At 40.5% G+C, this 22,839-nt stretch overlaps 2 protein-coding genes across 12 annotated transcripts in view; one reads left to right on the top strand and one right to left on the bottom strand.

The window, feature by feature from the left end:
• Positions 1 to 2,388: 2,388 nt before the first annotated feature.
• Positions 2,389 to 9,935, top strand: LOC119010516 (dentin sialophosphoprotein-like). Of its 7 annotated transcripts, XM_037082694.1 has the most exons (15): positions 2,390 to 2,613; positions 2,755 to 2,810; positions 3,187 to 3,244; positions 3,894 to 4,041; positions 4,194 to 5,025; positions 5,998 to 6,994; positions 7,107 to 7,238; positions 7,373 to 7,496; positions 7,591 to 7,742; positions 7,873 to 7,972; positions 8,067 to 8,146; positions 8,235 to 8,358; positions 8,532 to 8,586; positions 8,674 to 8,879; positions 9,914 to 9,935. In XM_037082694.1, exons 2-14 carry the CDS (start codon positions 2,768 to 2,770, stop codon positions 8,832 to 8,834), a joined length of 3,006 nt encoding a protein of 1,001 aa, XP_036938589.1. In that variant the 5' UTR covers positions 2,390 to 2,613; positions 2,755 to 2,767; the 3' UTR covers positions 8,835 to 8,879; positions 9,914 to 9,935. The 7 variants fall into 7 exon arrangements, with proteins under 7 accessions (XP_036938598.1, XP_036938606.1, XP_036938627.1 ...); XM_037082703.1 differs by lacking the exon at positions 9,914 to 9,935 and having other exon boundaries at positions 2,389 to 2,613; positions 3,122 to 3,244; positions 8,674 to 9,023; XM_037082711.1 differs by lacking the exon at positions 9,914 to 9,935 and having other exon boundaries at positions 2,389 to 2,613; positions 3,107 to 3,244; positions 8,674 to 9,023.
• Positions 9,936 to 10,451: 516 nt separating this feature from the next.
• Positions 10,452 to 22,839, bottom strand: part of veph1 (ventricular zone expressed PH domain-containing 1) — an 86,633-nt gene continuing 74,245 nt past the window's right edge. For 4 of the 5 annotated variants that reach the window (XM_037082745.1, XM_037082753.1, XM_037082764.1 and 1 more), the window contains 3 exons: positions 19,573 to 19,709; positions 15,344 to 15,397; positions 10,452 to 15,011 (listed from right to left, as the gene is read on the bottom strand). In XM_037082745.1, coding sequence (XP_036938640.1) covers positions 14,829 to 15,011; positions 15,344 to 15,397; positions 19,573 to 19,709 — 374 coding nt within the window. In that variant the 3' untranslated portion in view covers positions 10,452 to 14,828. Of the gene's footprint in view, positions 15,012 to 15,343; positions 15,398 to 17,566; positions 18,719 to 19,572; positions 19,710 to 22,839 lie in introns of those variants that run through there. The other variant, XM_037082782.1, reaches the window with a different exon arrangement.

The following is a 22,839-nucleotide window of genomic DNA, read 5'->3' as shown; positions in this document are numbered from 1 at the left end:
TCACATTGTAAGGAGTTGCATGAACCCTCGTGGTGAGATCCTGGTCCTTGTTTGAAGAAATGTAATTGAATTTGAGTCACATCTACTGCTGATGTGAGACTGAATACTGAAGCAGCAGGTAGAATGAAACTCTGTGTAAGTTTGTTTTGTGGCAGCCAGAGGGCGCCGCTGGCCTACAGACAGCATACTTGGTGCTGATTGGACAATTACGTACACTAGATTTTAATAAGAAAATAACTTGTAATAATGTGCAGCACAGGATTAGAGATCCCAAACTGATTTTAAAAAGATTTTATTTACACCTTTTTTTTAAAGAAATAAAAACAAATCTTCACTGTGACTGCAAAATGTAGCAGAGTGGGATAATGACAGTATACTCAAGTAAAGTACCTATGTGAATGCACATATTTACTTTCCATCACTGCAAACTATTGCACAGAAAAGGGTCTTTAAAAAATCCTAATGAGACCTTCATAATTGAGATTAGAGGTGATCCTCCAGTTAACCACTTCATGTGGTGCCACTGAAACATTTTCCAGGTACACATTACTGCTACTGCTCTTTTAAATCAACAATCAGTGATCAGCCACATTGTTTTCATCATTTGTCGTTGCGTCCATGTAGTTCTTCATATCACCTCTCCATCTCTCTAGTCAGGAAGCAGTTTTTTGTGTCTCAGAGTTTCAGTCCCTGACACAGTAAGTGATAAAATCTACCAGAAAGCCCTCTGACGTGAATATACAACACACACATGCCCTGCGACAGCACTGCCAGGACATCTGATGCTTTACACATTGTGAAACAGAAAGACTGTGCACTCTGCCAAGACATCGGGTAACACTCTCTTTTTAACTGTGTGATGTGCAACAAAGCACCTTCATATACACACTAAATTAAACCTGCAGTGTGACCCGGCTGTTGGCCTGGCTGATGTGTAAATCTTACCTGGAGCTGGTGACGGGTCAGAAACACCACCGAGACACACAGAGCTGGCTTACCATCATTCAGTGTGCTCAGTGTGGGTCTGAGCGAGATCCCACATCACAAATCCTGCTCAGTGATAAACTAACCCTCTGCATTAGCCCGGTCTTTCAGATGCTTTAGAACTACTTCAGATTTTGAGATATCCACTAGTAGACTTGCCTCTGCTCTGACTCACCGGGGTCTTATGGGGAGACCACGTTATCAGATCAAGCGAAGCTGCACTCACAATGAAACATTATTAAACAAAAATATTAAAACCCTACCCGAGGTGCTCCGGTGAATCAGTCCCTGTGGTAAACAATGTGCCAGGAAGGATTTTGGGGCCTGTTTCCTGAGCAGCAGTAGTATAATAATGATCCCTGAGCAGACAGCATGGAGCTGTAAGACACTGTATTTAACTTTTATCTCACACTCGTGTTTTATGAGCTGTTGGTGTGACATTAATATGAGTTAACAGCTTTAACACCCCTCTGATCAGTGTGAGGCCCCACAGAGAACAGAGTGGACCGTAAATGGTTTAATGCATGCCTGTAGCCTACACATGCTCATGCAACTAGCCTTATCAATAAAGACTGCATCTCTTATTTTCAAGTGCCAGATTAAAAATACTAACTTTTATTGTGACTTCAGTGAGAGGGTCGGATCACAGCCTTACACGTTTACTTCAACATACACGTTTTCAAGACATAACATTGCTACGATGTGATGAGCTTTGTCTGTAGATAGCACCTGCACTATGTCTGAGAAACCCTTACAGAGCCAGGATTTGTATTTATGACAGTGATGTTACACTCAGAAACTGTGGGAGGCGCCAAATCCCACAAAATGCCAATTTCTTCATTATAGTGCTTTAACATGGTGAGGAAAAGGATTTACTTTTAGGGGAACTGAAATAACCTACTGTTATTCAAGTCTTACACACAACAATCAGATTTGTTGGTGAGTTTGCTACATTGGACTGAAAATGCAACCTTAAAGATAACTGCTTCTTCTGTCCTTACCTTAAAGAAATACTCACTGACTTTATGTGCCACACACCTGTGAAGTAATATTTGTTTATCTTGCTCTACAGTAAATAAAAAAAAAACTAGTCTCATATTTTCACAAGGTCAAGGATCTTGAGGTATAAAAGAAGATGTTACAAAGCTTAAATAACACTCAGAACCCTGCCAGCAGATCTAACATGTAACACTGTCATATCCACGTCACTACATTTTTTAAAATACATTTTATAATATGGATATTTCAGAGCAGTGCCTTTGTCACATCAACAACAACAATCTGCTGTTGGTGTCATATTGTTGTACTTTTTTAGTATTTCACTAAATATCACCAGTTTTAAAGTTGTTTATTTGTTTTTGAACATACATTCTAAAGTCTCACTGTCACTGATTCTAATTTATTTGAATGCCATCACTTTCCATGTGTTGTCATGGAGGCTGGGCAACATTATAAACCGGCTTTCATTACTATGAACCAGAACTTACTGCTGATATTCGGTCATTTGGAAACTCACCTTGGATATCACAGCCAGATAGACAGGAGTGTTTTCCAAACTTCGACAAAGTCCGCTAAGTGTTGAGAGAATTACTGGACATGATGTTTTGCGGACGTTGCAAACGACATCAGGTATGTGTTTATCTCCTTAAACTGTTAATGTGGGCATTTAGAAGATTTTTGACAATCTCTGTGTTTTTAATAAAATTTCTCCGTGAAGCAGTTGATGATGTGTCATATTTAATCATTTATATGTTTGTGTATATTCAAAAGAATTAATCTCAAGATGTGGAAGTTGAAGATGAGTCAAGCTCCAACCCACAGCAGAGGTAAAATGCCTCATAATCATATATATTCATTTTATTCTTTATGGTATTTTGTATGTTGCTTTATTTGAATTTTATGGAAATATAGATACACACTCACTTATTCTGTCACACTTTTCTCAGCATTGTGCAAAAGTCTGCATAATTTCCAGGCTGAGGTCCCCTGGTAATACAAGTCTTGTGTGACTAGGGCTTGAAGTTAACAGATAAATGTCACAGAGCAGAATTATAGTATTTTTCTCTAATAACTGTAGGTAGTTCTGTGGATGTGTAAAGTAAACAGAAAACTGTTATTCAAGTGTTAATATTACCAGTGGCATTGAGGACCCAAAACAAGTCCACATGGTTCCCGAAACTACTACCACCTCTGCCACCACAGACTCAACCCCCTCGGAGGCTCCAAAGAGGAAGACTAAGCGGCCTTCCTGGTGGCACAGGTTTGTTGGGCATTAAAAAACGGCAGCAGACTCCTGTAGAAGAGGTCGTGGCAGAAGACTCGTACCTGCCATCTTCCGCTAGAGAAAAGAGTTATGACATCCTTCTGCTGTCTATAAAGCCTCTTCAAATTAAGCACATTCTAGATAGATTTTAATTGTATTTCGATCTAATAATAAGTACACAAAGAATTGATGGTTACAGTTTGGATGCAAACCAGTCAAACTCAACTTTCTAATGCAGTAAGAACATTTTAAATGCAGATCTTTTAACACTAATTTGAGGTGTTGATGCTTTGACTTAAGTAGATGATAGATGATAAACTTTCACCTAAACCAGACCAGTGGTGGAAAGTAACTAAGTGCATCTCCTCAAAACATTTAAAATTTCAAGGTACTTTTGCTTAATTAAATTACATTTTAATTTTACTATAATTAATTTAATTTTAGGCTATTTTGTTATTTTACTCCACAGAAGGGACATTTATTTTTTTACCATACTGCACTGACTGAAACTTTGCTTTGAATTTGAGTTGAATCTTGAATATTATATTATTATTAATTTTACTATGTTTTGTTCATCTTCTTGGTTTCATTTCTGTGACTAGACCAGACAGTAGAATAACACCTGTATTTTCCTCCTTTTGTCCAGTGTTGACATCATCAAAGAGATTGAAGGTGGAGAAGCTGGTGTCCAGGATAATTCACCCAGCCCTGATCTTACAGTCTCCTCTGCAACTTGGACTGAAAAGCGAAAAAAGAAATACCGGTGGTGTCACCTTTTCTGGTATTGCAACAATGTATGTACCACTGGGATGAATGTCACTAGTGTTACCAGCTGACCAAACTGTTACAGTAACATGTGGATTCTCCATGTTGTGTGAACCCTCAGGTTGAAGCATGTAATTTATTTTGCTGTATTGAACTGTTTGTCTGAACTTATGCCAAACAGAAAGAGAAGTCAGAGTCTTCAGCTGACATGCATGAAGAATCAGAGATAAGTCATCCATCTGTGACAACAAACTCATTTAGCGAATCACACAAGACCGCCGATGACGAGACCTCAGAGATCGACTCAAACCTAGAGTCAATGGAGATCGACTTAAACGTCGAGTCAATGGAGATCGACTTAAACGTCGAGTCAATGGAGATCGACTTAAACTTCGAGTCAATGGAGATTGACTCAATCGTCGAGTCAATGGAGATCGACTCAAACGTCAAGTCAATGGAGTTCAACTCAAACGTTGACTCCTCGGATATCGACTCAAAAGTTGATTCCGCTGATATCGACTCAAACGCCTACTCCACAGAGATCGACTCAAACGTCGACTCCTCGGATATTGACTCAAAAGTTGATTCCGCTGATATCGACTCAAACGCCTACTCCACAGAGATCGACTCAAACGTCGACTCCTCGGATATCGACTCAAAAGTTGATTCCGCTGATATCGACTCAAACGCCTACTCCACAGAGATCGACTCAAACGTCGACTCCATGGAGATTGACTTAAACATTGGGACAATGGAGATCGACTCAAACCTAGAGTCAATGGAGATCGACTTAAACTTCGAGTCAGTGGAGATTGACTCAATCGTTGAGTCAATGGAGATCGACACAAATGTCAACTCAATGGAGATCAACTCAAACATCGAGTTCACTAAGATCGATACAAATGTGGAGCCCGTGGAAATTAAAACGAACATCAAGTCCCCGGAGATTGACTCAAACGTCAAGTCAATGGAGATCAACTCAAATGTCGACTCCTCGGATATCGACTCAAAAGTTGATTCCGCTGATATCGACTCAAACGCCTACTCCACAGAGATCGACTCAAACGCCTACTCCACAGAGATCGACTCAAATGTCGACTCCTCGGATATCGACTCAAAAGTTGATTCCGCTGATATTGACTCAAATGCCTACTCCACAGCGATCGACTCAAACGTCGACTCCTCTGATATCGACTCAAAAGTTGATTCTGCTGATATCGACTCAAACGCCTACTCCACAGAGATCGAATCAAACGCCTACTCCACAGCGATCGACTCAAACGTCGACTCCTCTGATATCGACTCAAAAGTTGATTCTGCTGATATCGACTCAAACGCCTACTCCACAGAGATCGAATCAAACGCCTACTCCACAGAGATCGACTCAAACGTCGACTCCTCGGATATCGACTCAAAAGTTGATTCCGCTGATATCGACTCAAACGCCTACTCCACAGAGATCGACTCAAACGTCGACTTTATGGAGATTGACTTAAACATTGGGACAATGGAGATCGACTCAAACCTAGAGTCAATGGAGATCGACTTAAACTTCGAGTCAATGGAGATTGACTCAATCATTGAGTCAATGGAGATCGACACAAATGTCAACTCAATGGAGATCAACTCAAACATCGAGTTCACTAAGATCGATACAAATGTGGAGCCCGTGGAAATTAAAACGAACATCAAGTCCACGGAGATTGACTCAAACGTCAAGTCAATGGAGATCAACTCAAATGTCGACTCCTCGGATATCGACTCAAAAGTTGATTCCGCTGATATCGACTCAAACGCCTACTCCACAGAGATCGACTCAAACGCCTACTCCACAGAGATCGACTCAAATGTCGACTCCTCGGATATCGACTCAAAAGTTGATTCCGCTGATATTGACTCAAATGCCTACTCCACAGAGATCAAATCAAACGCCTACTCCACAGCGATCGACTCAAACGTCGACTCCTCTGATATCGACTCAAAAGTTGATTCTGCTGATATCGACTCAAACGCCTACTCCACAGAGATCGAATCAAACGCCTACTCCACAGAGATCGACTCAAACGTCGACTCCTCGGATATCGACTCAAAAGTTGATTCCGCTGATATCGACTCAAACGCCTACTCCACAGAGATCGACTCAAACGTCGACTCCATGGAGATCGACTTAAACATTGGGACAATGGAGATCAACTCAAACGTCAAGTCAATGGGGATCGACTCAAATGTCAACTCCATGGAGATTGACACAAATGTTTGGAAAATGGAGATCGACTCAAACATCGACTCCACTGAGACTGAAACAAATGTGGAGTCTATGGAAATCAAAACAAACATCAACTCCACGGAGACTGACTCAAACGTTGATTGTCCAGAGATCAACTCAAACGTCGACTCCTCGGATGTTGACTCAAAAGTTGATTCCGCTGATATCGACTCAAACGCATACTCCACAGAGATCAACTCAAACGTCGACTCCATGGAGATTGACTTAAACGTTGGGACAATGGTGATCGACTCAAACATCAACTCCACTGAGACTGATACAAATGTGGAGTCTATGGAAATCAACACGAACATCAAGTCCGCGGAGAATGACTCAAACGTTGATTGCCCAGAGATCGACACAATCGTGAAATCCTCAGAGAATGACTCAAACGTTGAGTCAATGGAGATCGACAATGTTGAGTCAACGGAGATATTCTATAATGTGGAGTCCACGAATGTTCAGTCCACTCAGGTCTACTCAAATGTCGAGACCAGAAAACCAGACTTTAGCTGCATGACCGACTATGCCAAGCGCTACCTGAAGTCACAGAACATTGTGTACATCAAAGACGTCCTCCCACCTGATGCGCTTAAATACAGGCCATATGCCCACATTTGTCACAATGTGAGTAAACAGGCCAAATCAGAATCGGTCTATGGAAATGTGGCAGCCAGCAGAGAAACCCTCTCCACAGAGAAGCTTGTTTGCCTCGGGTAAGCACCTGTTAAAGAGACTCATAAATGCATGCTGAATGTTAATTTATTGTTTTTAAACTTGCAAACGTGCTCCAGTCTAACTTTGCTCCTCTGTCTTGTTGTGTTTAAGGCTCCCCAACCTGGCGCAGACTTGCTACATGAATTCTACCCTGCAAGGCCTCCTGACGTTGACTCATTTCATGCAGGAGGTCCACAACCAGCACACGGTCTGGAATTTTCACCCTAAGTCTGAGCTAATCAGGTGACGCACCTCCACACCCTCACACAGATCACTCTTTTCTATCTGCTAACTTTTCAGGTCAACATGAAGCAGCAAAAATGAAAAACATACATGTCTCTCATGAACTTCATTCTTTCCTATTTTGTTGTTTTCAGGTTGCTTGAGAACGTTGAACTGTGCCATTCCTCCGCCAACTGGATGGAGAAGAAATGCATCCTGTTTGCTTTTAAAAAAAGTATTGCTGAGTTGAACTCGCAGTTTGACGATGACAGTCAGAAGGTTTGTGTGCTTTTTATTTAGAACACACAGCATAGTACAATCCTTAGCTAATTTGCACCTTCTGAAGCCCTTCGCTCGGTGCGTTACTCTGCAGGACGCGTATGAGTTCCTAAGCTGTGTGCTTACGAAGATGAGATCTCTGTCTGTGGATCTGCATCAATCAGCAGTCGATCTGGGCATGACCTACACCTGCCCCGTTAATGCCCACATGGCCTTCCAGATGCTGAGTACCAGGACCTGCATGGGGTATGAACTCCAAGACACATACTGTTACATTACCAACAGTTTAGAAACTCCTGATGTTGACTACGTGCATTATTCTGTTCTGACTTGTGTCTTTAATGCTTTTAATTTGAATTGTTCCTTTAATGTGCAGATGTGGCATGCAATCCAAGAGCATTAAGGATTATGTGAACCTGTCCCTGGACCTTGCGTATCGAGGGTCAGTGAGCCAGTTTCTGCAGAGTTACCTGAAAGCAAGTTTGCACATTTGCTCATTTACTTAGAATTTAGTTTGTTGCAAGAGAATTTAAATTAAAACCTGCCTCTTGCTCATGTTCCCTCCCACAGAAGAACCAGTTGGAGGATTGCTGCAAGTCCTGTCGTGCTCAGGAGTCATCGCAGCAGTGGTCGTTTGTGAGTCTGCCAAAGTGAGTAACATTATCCGTCACTACAGTGCAGTCTTCCTCTGTAAACTTGGTGGCTGACCCTCTTCCTCCACCTCTTTTCTGTCAACAGTGTGTTGATCATTCAGCTGCAGAGATTTAGATCGGACAAATCCAACAATCTGAGGAAGCTGGATATTTGTGTGGAAATAACAAGGGAGTTAATGCTTAACTCTGACTCCAACACCACCGAACAGGTAATGATGATGTTCAGTATATAAAAGGCAGCTTTAACTGTCTGTCAGCTTTGTTTTCTGGATATACACTGATTCGGGCAATGATTTTGGCCTACAGAAATCAGCCTGTCAAATATACAGAGCCAGCAGTCTAATTAAATGTGCTCTAACTGTTGGTACCTGTGTTTTTCCAGACTCGCTACTCTCTTGTCAGCATCATCAGCCACTTGGGCCCCTCAGCAGGTTCTGGTAAGTGTTGCAGCAGCCACACATCAAAATAGACTCAAGGTCAAGGAATCAGATGTCCCACTAATAAATAATGTCCTGTCCTCTCAGGCCATTTCATCTGTGACAGTGCTTACAGACAGCAGGAATCAGGTGACATCACAGAGTGTTGGCTCACTTACAATGACAATATCATAAAAGAGTCAACCGCAAAACTCATCTGTCAGCTGCGGCAGAACACAGCATACGTGCTGTTCTACGAGAAACCGTAGAAGAACCGAACCAATCATGGCAGACGGCCGCCCACCTTGAGCCAGGTCTGCTCTGAGGTTTCTGCCTTTAAAGGCATTCTTCCTCGCCACTGTTGCCAAGTGCTGGCTTGTGGGGTAATGATGGGGCTCTGTACATTTTTTCATCTGCTGTGACTCTGTAAATAAATTTCAATTGATTGCAAAAGCATACCTATCTTAGAAACTGAATCATTCAATTGTGGTAAACCTGGGTTAAAGTCATCAAGTTGACAACCACTGCTGAAAGCTTACTGTGATTGTGATCATTAGTGGAGGCAGATAACATTGGGGTTGTTGAACTGACTTCATTGCACATGTCTCAGCTCTAACAGGAAATCATTTACTGCTAAGCAGTTTTACCCTTCCTTTCTCAACGTGTCACTGCTGTCACTCACTGCATACAAGACCCAATGTGGCACACCTCTTTTCACAGTCAGTGCTTAGCAGATGATAACATGAATGTTATAAGCTTCTGAAACACAGCACAAGCTCCATATGTATAAATTAATCATGCTTTGTAAGCCTTGTGTTTTTTTTTATTTTCAAGTTATCTCATGTGATTTCAGCTGTGTTTGCACTGCTGATTGTGTCCTTCAGGTCATTGTTTCCCTCCTATGGCTACAATTATAATGCTGCCATCTATTGGACAAATCATACTGTTTCAATTTAAATCTGACTTGGTCTCAGTTTTGGTGATCTTGACTACAACGCTGCTGTGCACATCAGTTGAGTGCGATCTGATTCAAAAGCAGAAATCACATCCCGTTCCGATCAAACTCTAACAACTCTTCAAGGTCTTGTGCTTTCTGATGTTGACACCGCAGAAATGATAGAGTCAAGCATTACAGCCAAAGTGTCTTCACACTGAATCATCCTGTGGTTTTAGCTGGTCTGCCTACTTTCCCTTCCAATCCCTTTATGACAAATCTGTTCCTTTAAGTGCTTTTGGAGGCTTGAAATTGGACATTATGGCAGTTTCGGGAATGTCAAGTAATCATGTCTGCCAGCTTCAGTTCAGCTGATCTGTGGCACTGATTCCTGGATGTGACGGATCATGACAGGCTGACAGGCTGAGTGTGGCAGAGAGACAGAAAGAGAGAGAGATCGCATCAGAGAAAGCCCTTTGGATTACAAGAATGGTGCTGAGACACACGCACAGAGGAAGGAATGTTTTGGTTTACTCTCCGGGCATATGGAAGAATTTCAGTGATTCTCTCTTTGTCTCTGCGGGTGTGTTCAGTGCTCACACAGCATTATTCTGTTCTGAATTTAAAGTTCTTATGTTACATTTGGATGTAATGCAGTGATCTCCCAGAGATTATAATGACTGTGTTCATCCTCTGTAGAGTTCTGCTGAGAGCACTGAAGCAACAGATAGTGGACAACGCTCAGTGAGCCAGCCCAGTAAGTGAAGTCGACTGGACAAATGAGCTAAAGCTGGACATGCCCAGAAGCAATCCCTTTGTTCACTTTGTTCAAATCAATGTCACCTTTTCATCCTGTGAAGACCCAGGAATCTGTTGTTTTTCTCCTTTAAATCGCTCATGGGACCAAAACTGAAAACCAGGCATGGAAAGAGACTCAGATGTTGATTGATTTCACTTGTAAAGATTTATTGTACAATTCTGTCAAAAAAAAGACGAGAAGGCAGTGTCAGACATGCAAATGGGTTAACAGGCAACTAAACAGTCCATTACTATACCGGTTAAAGTAGTCAATAAAATACAGCGTTCCTTTATTGCATTATTAATATAAAAATGATGGAAAAGAAAGGGAAGACACAGAGGAGACATCAGTCTTTCCAGACATTAAGTGTCACAATAGTGCTTGTAAATAATAAATATTGACCTTTTATTTAAAAAAAAAAAAAATCAGACATAAAATCAAAGTAATTTAACAGCACACTAAAGCAAAAAAGAAATCCTATGATTCTTTACACAAGGCGGATATTTATACTCAAAAATGTATTTATACATTCAGAAACGTTAATACTCATGTGGATCACCTTCACATATAAAGTGTGTGTTTGATTGTTGAAATCTGCACTAGTGTTTCCATCAATTTATCTGCTCTCTATACTGTTAATGTAGTCTCATTGTGCTTTAGAGTAGACAAAATAACAGCTCACTATTCTCCAGTGTGAGACAAATTTAGACAGACAGATAGACAGACAGATAGATGATAGATAGATAGATAGATAGATAGATAGATAGATAGATAGATAGATAGATAGATAGATAGATAGATAGATAGATAGATAGATAGATAGATAGATAGATCATATTGGCCCCACAGGCCTGAAAACTAGGCCAACATGGCAGCGTTACAGCAGACTGTGTACATTAGACAACTCTGACATTCATATGATCAGACATTCACTTCAAATGCCATGAAATCAACACTACAACTAAAAGGGTCAGTTAGAGCAAAGAGGAGAAGACTTTCTGAACTTTAGTCTTCAGTGAAAAATCTGTTTTAATTGGTTCTTTTTGTTTAAGTGCAAATTACAGCGGATATATGTTCAATGTCATTAGCCACGGTCAGCTTAATTCCGAAGCCCACAATCATGTTAGCACTCATGCTATCTCTGTGAAACTATGCCAGAACAGTGGTGCAGTGAGCTACATGCTAACCTCTGCAGGCAGACATCTTCACAGTTACAGTGCTAACATGCAGATGTTAAGCACATAGAATGTTTACCATTTGTAGCACCTTAGTGTGGTATTCTATAGCATGCTAAAATTTGCCAATTACAGACAAAGCACAGTTGAGGCTGATTAGAAACTAGCCTGATTTGTTTTGCAGGACTATGTCCCTTAATCATTGTCACTGATCTGTTTCAGTCAGGGCTAACTGATACACAGATGGACATTGCCGTCTCCAAAGCAACATCACTAGCAAGGCCAAAAAACATTTGTTTTTTAAAAAACATTGATTGTTACTGCAGGAAATCCCCCTCATGTTGGGGTGCAGAGCCAGCTGTAAGTAGGTCATAAATGTAAAAAGAAAAAAAAAGAAAAAAGGGAATCAAAGTGTGACGGAGAGGCATGATGTAAATAATATAATGTGGAATCAGATGCAGGTCAAATCTGGTGTATAGTATAAACAGCGGTAACCTGACCCAGTGGGAAAGGCAGCGTACGACTGCCTGTACACAGCAAACAGGGATTAAGCTGTGGGACAAACTTGGACCAAAGAAAATGTGCTTTTCAGTCATGGACGTTAAGATTAACAGCACCTTGGGCATTTATAAAATATTCTGAGCTTTGCATTTTATGCATTTAACCAAAACCAAAAGCGTTTGATACGAAGGAGGAGAGCAATGCATGCACCTGTGGGCAGACACACGGTGTTCAGATGTGGATCCAGATAAAGATCTAAATCAGACATCATACAAAATAACTGATTTGCCACAGCTGACCATGAATGTTTGTCTGGTTCATGCAGTTCAGAGCTTAACTGGAACAAGACAAGTTTGTCATCTGAATCCTGGTTGGTGAGTAACATAAGTGAGTTATAGGGCTCCACATATGTTGTGCCACAGGCTGTGAGTCTTCAGGTGGAACGCTGTAAAGACAAGCTGGAGCTCAGGTTCTAACAGTCGGATGTTCACTTCCATTTCTCAAATTTCTCCACTCACGGTCAGAATAAAACACTATAAATCAAAGCTTTTAAACTCTAACCTTTGGTGAGTGGCTGTTTTAAGACGACAGAGATGGATATTGATGCAGCCTTTCAATGAATCATCATAAATCAATCTGACTTAAGTGGGACTGTTTATGAATCTGCAAGGAAACCACTTATTTATGGCAGTGTTTTCTTAGAAATCTGTGGTCTACTTCCAGTATTAAGCAACAGTTGAGCAGACACTGGAGTGTAATACTGGACTGAATTGCTGCAGAAAGACAGAAATAAGCCAATCCATACAGTATCAAGATTGCAAAAGAGCGGAAATCTGACCACTGACCAGTCTTTAGGGGGCTGCTTCATTAGTCACTGTAGCATAAGAGCATAAACGGAAAACAGGCTCAGTTTTTTTCTTCAAACAGTGTTGATCTTATATGTTGGATGAAACACTTTGGGTCTTAATTAACTCGAGCTGTTGCCTACTGACCTCTGGAGGAGAAAACGTTTTGTTAGATATAAAAAACACAGTATAAATCAAAAATACAGAAGAGACATGATAAAAATCATTTAAAAGACTAGACTGAATATGTACATCCATGTTCCACATGAGAACAATATGTACATTAAAGCAATCATTTCAATAATTCTTGCCAAGGGTTAGGTGAGAAGATCAATACAACTCTGTCACATTAATATGAGCCACCAGCTGTTTAGCTTAACTTAGCATTAAGGTTAAGGAAGGTTAAGGAAACAGCTAGCCTGGCTCTGTCCTAAGGTTGAGAAGTTGGATTTTACAGGGAGTGCTGGTGGGACTACTTCTTGGTCTGAAGCAGCAAATTCCTGAATCTTGAAGTTACCTTGAGGTTGCCAGGAAACCAGCAAAAATTACAGGAACTCACTGCACCTGGCCAAGAAACAGTCCCGCACACAACCCCCATCAAACAACAACTTGTTTTATTTTTGATATACTTTGGTTTTTGCACAGATTAAACAAACAAAAAATGTGAGTTGGTTATTAGTAAACTTTGGAGCCAGATCAGCCTTTTTTCTCTGTTCCATTCTTGATGCTAAGCTAAGCTAACAGACATCTGGCTTTAGCTTCAAATTTAGTGTATGGGCATGAGAGTGGTAGCAGTTTTTTCACTGGACTCTCGGCAAGAAACCAAATGAGTTTGTTTCTCCAAAGGTTGAAATATTCCTTTTAGACAACATCATACTTTGTCTCTTTGTCTCTCTCTCTCACACACACACGCGCGCATGTTATTCCAGTATTGAATGCCTTTTCCCAGCTGTTGTCCATTAGCCTCCTCTTCTTTGTCCTTCCTGCTTTCAGGGAGATCTGTTCAGTCTCATTATTGCTACAAGTCTTTATGAGGTCTGTTCTTCAGTGAAGTCTTTATTGCTAAATAATACTCTGGACTCAAGCTCGTCTCAATCATCATGGGTCACACTCAGACATCCCAAGTTTCCACAGATGCACGTTTGGTTTGGTTTGTTGAAGTTCACAGCAGAGTCTGGGCTCAAGTTGAAAGTCATGTGAAGGTCTGTAACACCTCTGTACTGTAACATTCATTTATGAAGGTCTACAGCTGTAGATACATCAGGGATGTAACAATAGTTAGAGGCAGTATTTTAAACATGTCACCATTGTTTATCATTGGTGGATAAACACCACACTGTGAGTCTGTTATTGCTGGTTTATTTTAAGTAGTTTTCTTTTCTTTTTTTTAAATTCTGCATAATGAGTCTTTTTGATCATTTCTTCTAGGCTCTCTTTACTTGATGAGATTATGCTACTGGCAGTGGCTGTTTTGTGTGTTTTTTTGTGTGTGTGTGAAGCTAAACTTGTTTTTGTATGAGTTTGCACGTGTGCATAGAATTATTACCAATAGAGCCAAGTTTCCACCTAAATCTGGAACTTTTAGTCCCAGGAATGGCGTCTTCAAGGAACTGAAAGGTTCCTTCAGCCCGTTGTTGTTGTCTGCGTCTCCACCACAGTTGAAAGGCCCGCAAAGACCAGGTTAATTAGTCTGCTTACAATGAAAAAGCAATGACATTTCTGCACATGATTACATGATCTAATAACGTATCCTTTCATCTGTAACGCCATGTTGGTGTATCGACAGTGGGTGAACAAAAAATTAACTGGTTTGCGGCTGCAGATTTTGAAAAATGATGACTGAAGTAAAATGTTGCAGGTACAACGCCCCATGCAAGGACTTTTGGGTGGTAAAATAATGTTCCCAGAACTTAATTAAGACCCAAACGTTCCTAGTTCCTGGGGAAAGTTCCTGCAGTGGAAACACAGCTTGATACGTGTAGAGTCCTCATTAGTTGCATGTGTTCGTCTCACAGGTAGGTGGTAGCCTCTCTGTTCTCCCTCTCTCTGGCCTGAGCCACGGCCACGTTGATGCACTGCAGCCACTCCTCGGTATGTTTCTCATCCTGAGCTTTCAGCACGTACGTCTTGCTGTCTGTGAAGATCTCAAAGGCCCGAGGCAGGCCGCGATCACGCCGCTTCTTGGCGACCACCTATGGAAAATACAGAAGATGAGAAAGAGGTGGAGAAGCAGAAGAAAACCTCAAGACATAAAGATGTGTCGTCCGGTGAGAGATGCTGCTGTCATTTATGGGATGCAATCTGGCTTTTCTTCTTAATATACAGTTGCTAGTTAAGCCTGCTCATGGTATTTGTGTCTGTAAACTGCTCATGTAAAGTGTTGCTGTCATGAGACCAGGTACAACACTAATAATGCTAATAAAGTGTCGTAGTGTGAATCGAAGGGTTTTGTGAGCAGGTTCATGAGGCTCGATGACAATATTACTCCTATTATTACAATATATTATATTATCATCCTACTCACCTTGACACTCTGCACCTTGCTCAACTCAATAGGGATGTCATCCAGCTCATCTTTCTGTGGTGAGCACAGAAATTTAGAGAAGTAAAGAAACGTGAGCAAATGAAAACACATCATATAACCCCTGAGAGTGAACACAAAATAGAGATGTATTCAAATCTTTTTCTTAAAAACAGCAACATCATTAAGCAAAAATTAAGAATTTGACATACAACTGAATTCAAAAGGTTATTGAAAGGTTATGGTAGTGCTATGTATCATATTACTGATGCATAAACATGGAAGTAGCATATACATTGGAATGGCTGAGGTGGAGCAAATTCTTTCTTTTCTTCTTTCTCATTAATGTTTGAGTAGTATACCCCATAAAATGCTCACTATTTCATAAGATAATCTTTTCTTCGCTAACCTGCCAAATGATCTGTAACTATAGCTGTAAATTAAATATAGTGCAGTAAAAACTACACCACTCCCTATAAAGTGAAGCCAAGTCAAAGTGTGAAGTAGCATACAAAGGAAATGGTCAAATAAAGAACAAGTATGGTTGATTTTTGCAGTGTGATGTGTTTTTTTGACATATCCAGTCAAGTAAGTGCATCTAGAAATGTATCTTCAGCTACGTTTAAGTACCTCTGTCATGTCAGTGCAACAATGTCAGTCGTAACGTCCTAATGTCAGCATCACAATACTGCATCAGTGTTGTTTCCAGTATGTACAACCTCAGAGGAACAATTCACAGGATGAACAAGTACACTTTATTGTTCTGCTGCTTCTTCGGGGCAGGAAATTCATTCTGTCAGGTCTGCTGCTCATCACGTCCATGTTTTACCTCGAGTGTCATGTTGAATGCTTGTGATTGTAACTGTGGGTGTGTGGACGGCACCGCGGCCATGTCTTCTTATGCCAGAGTTGGTTATGTGGTTAGAACCATATAACCAGAGCTAGCTGCAGGACTCAGCCCACATCCTGCATGCGTGTGTGTGGAAAAAGCATTCAATTGAAGTGGACATGTTCACAGTTTTACCTCCCAGCTGGCTCTGCTGAGGGTCTGAGTCATGTCAGTGGACTCATGTACTGATCCAAAAGGATATTTGATTGATTTTAATATAATGGAAAATATTATCTTAACCAGAAAGATCAAAAGGTATTGTCTCATTATTCTTCAGCTTAATGCACGTCACTAACGTTTTTGGTAGTATGTGGCTCTTTAATGTGCAACTTATTCATTCATTCATTGCATTTGACAGGGTTCACTGAAGAAAAGGTCCTCTGGTCCTGGTACAAAACCAAAGTCCTGAAGATCCTGTTCTTTGCAATAAAAACTCAAGGTGTCCAGAGACATGAGTATAATTCTGTCTGTATTTGTTGAGACAGCAAAATATGTTTTTGTTCACATTATTACACAATTATACTGTTTTATTATACATCATTTTACAAAAAGGTTTGGTGTGCTAGAAAGTTTTTTATAATTATTATCATTGGCAATGATACTCACAAGTACAACTACACTTGGCTGCTGAACAGAACCATTCTGTATCCCATTATTCTTTTCAAGATGTGCATGTTTGCTCTTATTTTCTGACAAATCATATTATCTTGTAAAACAAACAAAATGCTGCATTTTGGATCTTCTTAGAGCAAGTGACCGCACCATTACTAAGAGGGAAACATTTAAGCAGCTCAATAAGTTTCACTAACAACTAGAATTATCATGGTTGTATGCCCCCGCCAACCAATCAGGATGCAGTACACATTCATATCTGTCCAGACTCATAAAACATATGTTTTGAAGAATATAATGCAAGCTAATAGCCGTATTTTTTAGGCGAAATGTAAGTTATCACTATAAAGATCTGTGTGATTCCAGTGACCAGCTTCAGGTTCAGGTTCAGAAACATGCCGTCTCCTCTCAGAGGTTATTTCGACAGAAGACTGAAAATCAATATCAGCAAAACCACTGAGCGTGTGATAGATTACACTGCATCAACTATGGATGTTTCTGCAAAGAAGCAACACATCCTGTAATGTGGATGCTTCACACACATGTTCAACCTGGCAGCACCCAAGGTTAGTGTCGCCAATTCAGAATCCAACCTAATGTGAAATATGGTCACAGTCCCCCGTTCTGTTTGAGTCTGCCCACTTTGGGCATTTGTGCCAAATTTAAAGAAATTGCCTCTATGTGTGCCTGGGTTATTGTGTTCACAAGAATGAGAGGGACAGACAGATAGATGGACTGAACCAGCGGCCAAAGTTGGTCTGGACTGAGATGGGATCACATTGGGAGTCACCGTGGCCACTGGGCCAGCTCAAGTTGGGTAAAAGAGAGAAACTTGAACTCAGAAGGTACAGATGTGTTGTCCCGTTCATTATGGAAATACAAGTAATAGTGCTTCATTTCTTTTGCATTTCGTGAGTTTATTTTGTTCATGCCTCATGAAAAAACTTGCCTCTTGTTGTTCAATGTGTTATAATGGGCTGGGGCTATCTCTGCACCACAATACACAGACATCTTTGACATAATGCCAACACTGTTGTCTTTGTTGATCGTGCTTGTTCATTTTCTGAATGTTTTAGACTAGAATTCCAGCCATATCTTTAAAAAATGCTCCTTTAAAACGGAAAGAAATGGAAACTAATGTCTACCTGAGGCTAGGAAAATAACATTCAGAGGATCTGAGCAGCAAAAACAATAGGCAAATAATACTTCTTTTAAATGAACTTAATATGAAACACATTGTGCCAAATTATACCACTAAGAGAGACAGTGTAAAGTAAACATGAAAAGATGTATACATGCGTGTTCTATAGCTTATATCTACACATACCAGCTACTGTATCAGGACAGCATTGAGATCTTATCAACATAATACATCATTCATTCTCATGTCTTTCCCATTTTCTGTCTGTATTTCGTTCTGTATTTCTGCATGGGGTCCTGCCAAATCCGCTCAGGCCTGCCTGTAGTTTATTATAATTCTGTCTGGTCTCAATTAAGGAGAAAATACAGCATTCAAAGGAAGATACACTGGGGCTCAGAAGTAATCTACAATATAGAGAAATAGGTATTCTCTTTAGAGCATTTGGTATTCTAAGTGAAATAAATGTGACAAGTTGAGCACCACAGTGGGATACAAATTCAGCTTTGAGTGGTTTTGAAGAATGTTTCAAACCTCTCTGTTTGTCAAAGCTGCTCAATCATTCAACGTGAAGGAAACAACACATTTTTGGGTTTTTAATCTCACTCCCCAGTAGGGAAAAGGTCTTTCACAACATACCAACCACCTCCAGAACACGCTGGCAAAGACACACTGAGCTCCATGAACAAAGGCAAAAAACCTTTCCAAATTGTGGCTGCTGAGAGGAATCCATTACCATCTGGATAGGAGCACAAAGACTATTGTTCAGAGTACAAAAAAAAAAAAAAGAGAGAGCTAAACTACTTCTGCATTTCAACCACTGGAGAATAACCCCCCCTCCACCCCCCACCCCCTGAGCCCAGTGCAAATATGGCTCTATCCTAAGATCCAGAGGAAACCCGATCTCCTGTTGGCTGTGAAAATTACTTCAGTTACAATTAATTAATCAGTAGATGACTGCCGTAATCCAGGATAGAAGCATGGATAAACACAAGCAGAGAAAAACTTCCAAATAAACTAGAGTTTTTCATGAACAGATAACATTTTTTAGTGTCAGCTGGATAGAATCAAACTTGACCTGATTAAGCAGAGTTTTCCTTTGCACAACAATTCTCTGTCCCGTGACATCAGCTTACAGTAAGTCACCAGCCAGCACGGAGAAGTTGGAGGGGAAAACTGTGTTGCTGCAACCCAGAGGGAAACCTCCTCATCTTAGCGCACCGCATTTCTTTCACTCACACGTACTGCACGAGTTGCATGTACTCGCCGCTACTTGTGCGTAATGATATCTGCTTTGAGTTATAGTGGGTCAGAGTGACTCATGTTGTTGCAGCATCATGCTTTGGCCTTGGGACCCCCCCACCAGTCCTCACCGAGGCCAAGGTTTGTTACGGTCAGATTCACTGGACGCTCCTGGGGGACGGTTGAGCTTATCACAGGATGAGGTTTCCACTGTTTCATACAGAGTTTCATCATGATTCAAACGACACGGAACGGGGAAATATTAATCAGGGCTCTCTGAATGAGAGGCCGGGGACAATGTGCATGTGTGTGTGTTTGCGTGAGGAGGCTTCGCTTTCATTGGCTACGTACTGATTTGCCCCTCCGGAAGAGGAGCTGGTTTCCTGCCAGGGTGAAGTAGCGGGTTTTCCAGCGCTTGATGAACTTCCAGCGGACCTGCTTCTCCTTCAGCTTCCCCTCGATCAGAGGCTGCCCCTCCTGGTTCACAACTAAACGGCCACACAAACACAGAAAGGAAGGAAGGAAGGGTGAAAGAAAAGAAAAGAGAGAAAGGAATGAAAGAAAAGACACAGAAGAAAGGAAAACAAATTTAAAGGCCGACAGAAAACAAGAAAATATTCTTAATTTTATGTTTATGCTCATTTACTTTACAACTGACCACCAGTGTATTGATCTGAAAGTTCTATCATCAATTCATGACCTGGTGGGCGGGTATGACATCTGCGTTCACAACCAGGCACTGTGCTCATGAAACTATGTTGCCAGAAAATCTATCCCAAAAGGTAAAAATGGTTTTAAGGATGGTGAAATAAATGCAGCATGTCTGGCAACCAATCAGTTAAATTTGTCACTGTGATAAATGATCCACCCCCGGTGAGTTTTAAGACTCAAGTTGAAGCCAAATCAAGAGCATGAAACAATTTCGTAAGACCTCCTTCATTCTTAGAATTTATTATTACATCTGGCAAATAATTTCTATTTTTATTTATTTATTATTTTTTTTCACTAGTATTTTATTTTACACTAATCATTAAATTTGTTTTTACCAAAGTCTGTAACATCATAAAAGGCCTTTTATTTCGTATGTACAAATTGCTGGACCTAATTGCTTTTCACAAACGAACACATCATGCACCAAAATGTCTCCTTTTTAACCCAAAACGAAGGTGGATCTGGAGGACGGAAAGCTTTGGTAGAGGTGGACAGATTTATTTTAAAGTGACTACTTCCAGGCGTTCTGCCACTAGTTGTCCCTCAATTGAGACAATGCAAACAAAGGACACATATATGTAAGTATGTGCAATTGGTATTGCATTTCTTAATATACAGGACTAAAGCACAGCTTTTAAGCCGGAAACACCCAGGAACACAAAGGTTGTAAATGTTACTGAATGCACCAAATGTCTGAACAGTACAGATCCTCCCTCTTTATGTCCCTTGACATCTTTCTCTTGATAAAGTGAGGTAACATCATGAATTTACCGTAAAACCATTCTCGTAGTGGAGTTCTGTTCTGTTCTCAATTTCCTTTCATTTTAATTTTGTCTCTTGAATTATCGGTTGTGACATTTTAGAACCATAAAGCCCTTGCAACTACATTTTAATGACATCATGCAACACAAACAAACAAGTTCCAGTCAGTGTTAATGGGTTGCTCAGTTTGAATCAACAAAAGCATTTTGTCTCAGATACAGGAGAACACCCACAAAGCCGAGTCTGCACCGGTCTGATTAGAAACACCCACCCACAGCAACCTCCTGGACTGAGCTGGATCAAGCACCAGTCGGAGTGTGTGTGTTTGTGTGTGTGTGTGTGAGAGAGAGTGTTTACGTATATGGGAGTTCTGTTTAAATACAAGTGGCCAGCTTTATTAATAAACCTGATCAAAGAGATCTCAGATTATTTTTCTGTGACTGATCGCTTGAAATGTGTGAACACAGAGATGTTTTCATGGGTTCATGTTTGGAGCCGGTGAACCAGGACGTCAGATGTTGACCACCGAACAGAGACACTCTTTGTATGCAGATGATGAGTAAAGCAGTAAGGAGATTACATCAAACTGACTGGAGTGTGTGTGTGACTGAGTGGGCATGTTGGAAAGGTGATTCACGGAGGTGCCCGATGCCAAACAGGACAAACCTTTAAAGGTCATCAGAGCCTCCAATAAGAAGAGAGAAGACGGAGGCGCAGCTTCTCTGGTCTCCTGTTTTTCTGCTTTACATCATTGTAAATCAAAAACCTTTCCGTCTTTGACAGAAAACAGACACAACTACATTTTGTGTCATTATGAATACATTAATTCAGGGGGTGAGAACTTTTAATGGGCATTTAATCATATGCGTCTCAGTTTAGGGATGAAATGATGAAGTAATTACTTAGAAGAAGTACACTGATTGATAATGATAATAATCCTCACTTGCAGCCAAAAACAATACAACATAATAGAGAACACCTTGGTATGCAGGGCTGCAACAGAGACACGTCCCACGTCTTTCTATAAAAGGAACATTTCACCCAAACTTAGTCCAACAGATGTGAATGGAATTCACCTCCATCGTGGCGTGGTGCGAGCCAGAGGAAATAATGGGTAAATACAGAGTTGCCAGAAGTGTTGCGTTGTGTTTGAAAGGGCCCTTATGCGTCTTTCTGAAACAACTTACAGATCATCATCAAAAGTGTTATGTTGGGTTGCAGCAGCATACCAGTTTCAAGGTATATGTGGCATGAAAATTGAAGGTACCGTGTAGATTTGCTTCTCTACACTGTGACTTAGCCTTATCCAAAATATTGATATTTTAAGTTTCTAATCAAGTTTCATGTCTGTCAAGACAGATTACTTTGTGAAGTTGTATAAAAGCATTTGTTTAACAAAACCAAACTAACTAACTAACTAACAAAAACCCTCTGTTTCCCTTCCTTTAAAGCAATATTATGTAGAAATTGACATTTTGTGTGATTTGGTGGCCCTGCCACATCCCTCCGTTTCCAAATGTAACACCACTGTCGTAAATACAAATCCCAGGTCTGTAACAGTTTGTCAGATATAATGTAGGTGCTGACCAAAGACAAAACGTATTACATCATAGCAATGTTATGTGTTGAAAGCTTGTATGTTGAAGTAGACATGTGTGTAATGCTGCGATCCGACCCTCTCACTTAAGTTACACAGTGCAGAAACAAGTGACCCGGTTGCGGAGTGACCGAGACAGAGACACCACCTCTTTCATCACAATTATGCATTTACATGAAGGTTTGACTCGGGTGCATTAAAAAAAAAGTTATAACGATTAATAACAATCTTAACCTCCCACCATATAACCAGGTGTCTTGATATATTCTGAGATAATCAACGAACTGTGAAAATCTCACATTTTTACAATCCTAGTTGTATGTAGGGATATAAGCTCAACATAAACCATTCAATTCATCTCCATTGTATTGATGTGGCAGCAGAAAACTTTTCTTTAGAATTTGAGTAAATTAGCCATTTAACTTTAGAGACAACAGTTGTGTTTTTTTCAAGGAGATTGGTAAAGTGTGTTAAGATTTGGTATTTGTATGTTTTCTAAATTGTACTGAGTCACGGGGATGCCGACCATCTGAGTCAAACATTTATCA

Source organism: Acanthopagrus latus, chromosome 2, assembly GCF_904848185.1.
Source record: "Acanthopagrus latus isolate v.2019 chromosome 2, fAcaLat1.1, whole genome shotgun sequence".
Taxonomy (NCBI): Eukaryota; Metazoa; Chordata; class Actinopteri; order Spariformes; family Sparidae; genus Acanthopagrus; species Acanthopagrus latus.
Note: the sequence above shows the minus strand (reverse complement) of the source record. Positions and strands in the feature narration are given on the sequence as shown.

Coding starts and splice junctions, on each gene's coding strand:
- LOC119010516 (XM_037082694.1), top strand. CDS start 2,768: ATGTGGAAGTTGAAGATGAGTCAAGCTCCAACCCACAGCAGAG. Junction 7,973..8,066: donor TTCTGCAGAGTTACCTGAAA/GCAAGTTTGCAC, acceptor TCCCTCCCACAG/AAGAACCAGTTGGAGGATTG. Junction 8,147..8,234: donor TCGTTTGTGAGTCTGCCAAA/GTGAGTAACATT, acceptor TTCTGTCAACAG/TGTGTTGATCATTCAGCTGC.